At 50.7% G+C, this 2,839-nt stretch overlaps 1 protein-coding gene across 1 annotated transcript in view; it reads left to right on the forward strand.

Annotated features, from left to right (window-relative positions):
* The first annotated feature begins 283 nt into the window (after positions 1-283).
* The window catches only part of Trak1 (trafficking kinesin protein 1), a 105,970-nt gene continuing 103,414 nt past the window's right edge, over positions 284-2,839 (forward strand). The window contains exon 1 of the mRNA XM_005348216.3: positions 284-537. Coding sequence (XP_005348273.1) covers positions 450-537 — 88 coding nt within the window. The 5' untranslated portion in view covers positions 284-449. The remainder of the gene's footprint in view (positions 538-2,839) is intronic.

Here is a 2,839-nt window from a genome sequence, read left to right on the forward strand (position 1 = left end):
ACCTTGAATATGCCTGAGTGCGCTTTGCAGATTCTGAGGGCTTTGCCAAGCACAGCCCTGGGACACTGCCTGGCATCGTGCCTCCACCCTCGCTTCCCAGGGAGTCCTGAGAAGAACAGTGGCTTTCTGTTCTCCTCTACATTTTAGGCAAAACTAGCCGCCCGTCACCAAGCCTTCTCTCCCTGCTCCCCCAGTCACCCCACCCTGGAGGTGTCGCGTTGTGGGTGCGCCCTTTACTGTTTGGGACGGTTTTTTATAAGGGGAGGTGATAGAGTGCCTGGGCTGCTGGAGTTACGTAACAACCACCGCGTGTTCTGGGCAGTGCAGGATCTCCTGCTCTGCCCCAACAAGCAAACTCAGAAAACTGCTGAGGAGGGCACAGAGCCGTGGCCAAGCTTGCATGGAGGACCGCTCTTTCTTTGAGTCCTCTTTGGAGTTTGCGTCTGCCCATGGCATTGGCCTTTCAACTCAGGCAGCCCTCCAGGGCCGAGCCTCTGCCAGGACTCTGCCACAAACTGCCTGGGACAAACTCATGTGGTAAGTGTGCTTATGTGCGTGTCCGCTATAAATGTGCTTTGTGGCATGGCCAGAAGTGAGGAAAGAGCAGGGGGACATGGCTTCACCCTTGCTCTGAGCTGTTGGTCAGGCGCTGTTGGCTTGCAGGATCACCAGGGTAAATGGTGGGCCAGTGGAGAGGAGGGGCACCGGAAGCTACCTGTTCCCTCACCCCCTTTACTGTGTTCAGGGGAGACTGGCAATTTAAGCCAGGTGCAAGATACAGACCGGGTCTTTACTGGCCAGTAGGGTCTGTGCTATATCTGCCATCCTCTTCCTCCTTCTCTTCCTTTTTCTTTTCCTCTCCCTTTTTTTCTATTCCTCTTATTTTGTTTTGTTTTTTGAGACAGTTTCTCTGTGTAGTCCCAACTCTCCTGGAACTCACTCTGTAGACCAGGCTGGTCTCAAACTCGCGGAGATCCACCTGCCTCCCTCCCTCCCAGGTGCTGGGATTAAAGGCTGCGCCACCACTGCTGGCTTCTTCCTCTTCTTTGTTCACTACTCGGAATCACGTGTTTTAGACCGGTGCTCTGCCATGGAGTTCCAGAGTTCTGTCCCTAGTTCACCCTCCCGTTTTTAAACTTTAATTTTCTGACAGAGTCTCATAATACTTTCAGGTTGACCTTGAACTTGTGGTAGCTCAAGCAGGTCCTGAATTTACATTACCCTGCCTCAGCCTCTCCATTTCAGCGGTTTCTTAGAGCCCGGGCTTGTGTCCTAGGTCAGCAAGGGATTTTTCAAATGTGAAGAACAGAGCCCCTCAGCATTCTTCCCTCCTTCCCCCACATTCTTGTGTCTTCTCTACCCGAAGCTTGGCCCTGTGATTGTGGTCCCCACACCCCTGACAGAGCTTTAGCTGGCCTGCTCTGGCTTGTTGCTTGCTGCGGCTTCTCACTTCCTGAATGGATCAGACTCAAGTCTGACAGCAGAATGACCCATCTTGCTTCCTACCCCCACTCCAAATCCTGCTGAGTTCTAGGAAGGTGTGACCTCTTGTCCCTTACCAACAGTTCCAAGTTTGTAGATCTTTAAATCATATTAACCCATTAAAGCCACACAGTCTTACTGGTGCCAATACACGGAACCCTCAGATGCTCAGGACCAGCTTCTTGCTGGGGTGTCTGTTAATTTCTGGGGTTTCTCAGTAAGAAATGGTCCTGCTCAAAGCCCAGAGGTAAGCATGGCTGTGTGTGTGAGTGGCTGTAAACCTCTGAAAACTGGCAAGAACTTCTTGGGGATGGGAAGCTTCTGGCATCTGTCCTGCCTGAAGGAGAGCACGCTTGGTCTCGGAGGTGGATGGCTTAGTCAGGAAAGTGCTTGCCATGCAGGCACCAGGGCTTGAGTTCGTGCCCTAGAACCCACATATAAAAACCACATCTGATGGTGCATGAGTGTGTTCTCAGCACTGGGGAGGCAGACAGGAGTATCCCTGGGGCTTGCTGGCCAGCTCATCTAAATGAATTGGTGAGCCCCAGGCCAATGAGAGGCCCTGTCTCAAAAGCCAGCATGGGGAGCAAAAGACACAGGTTGACATCTGGCCACACGGGAACATGTACATACATGTATGTATACACATGAACACATTAAAACAAAACAAAAGTCACAATCTGGCCCCCTACCCCAAAGCAGATACATAAGGAACTTGTCCCTTTAACACTAACCTAACTCACTGAAAGTGGCATCTAACCACCCCCCCTCACTCAAATCAAACATTATGGCCTCCCTGCACAGTTTATTAATTGAGCTCAGGTGTTTAGTAATTCCAGAAGTTTAATTTTAATGGTTCCCTTTGAAAAGTTATCATCTAAATGATACTTCCTTGGCCATGAATGAGAGAAAAGAATGGACAGTGGGATTATTGCTTGAGGATTCAACGAGAAGCCACAAGCTTTGGGCGGGGTGGGGGATTTTCTAAAGCCGTAAATTAGGAACCATTTCTGCCATTTCCTCCGTGGATCGCCCTGGCCTGGCAGCGGTCAGGTTCTGCAGACGAAACAGAAGACAGAAATCTCTCTGTGAGTCTCGTGCTGATTTCTGGATCTTTGCAAAGACTGGATACTGATATCCGGGGCCACTGCCTCCTGTTCTGGCCCTCGGGTGATGGACAAGTCGCTGGCCATACAGGGTATTCAATATAAAGAAAAGTTTTTAAATTACATTTTTGTATTTCTGCATATACGTGTGTGTAAGCACGTGAGCACAAAGGCCAGCCTGCGGGAGTCGGTTCTCGTCAGCCCGTGTGGGTCCCGGGGATTGAACTCAGGGAGTCAGTTCTCGTCAGCCC

Source organism: Microtus ochrogaster, chromosome 5, assembly GCF_000317375.1.
Source record: "Microtus ochrogaster isolate Prairie Vole_2 chromosome 5, MicOch1.0, whole genome shotgun sequence".
NCBI lineage: Eukaryota > Metazoa > Chordata > Mammalia > Rodentia > Cricetidae > Microtus > Microtus ochrogaster.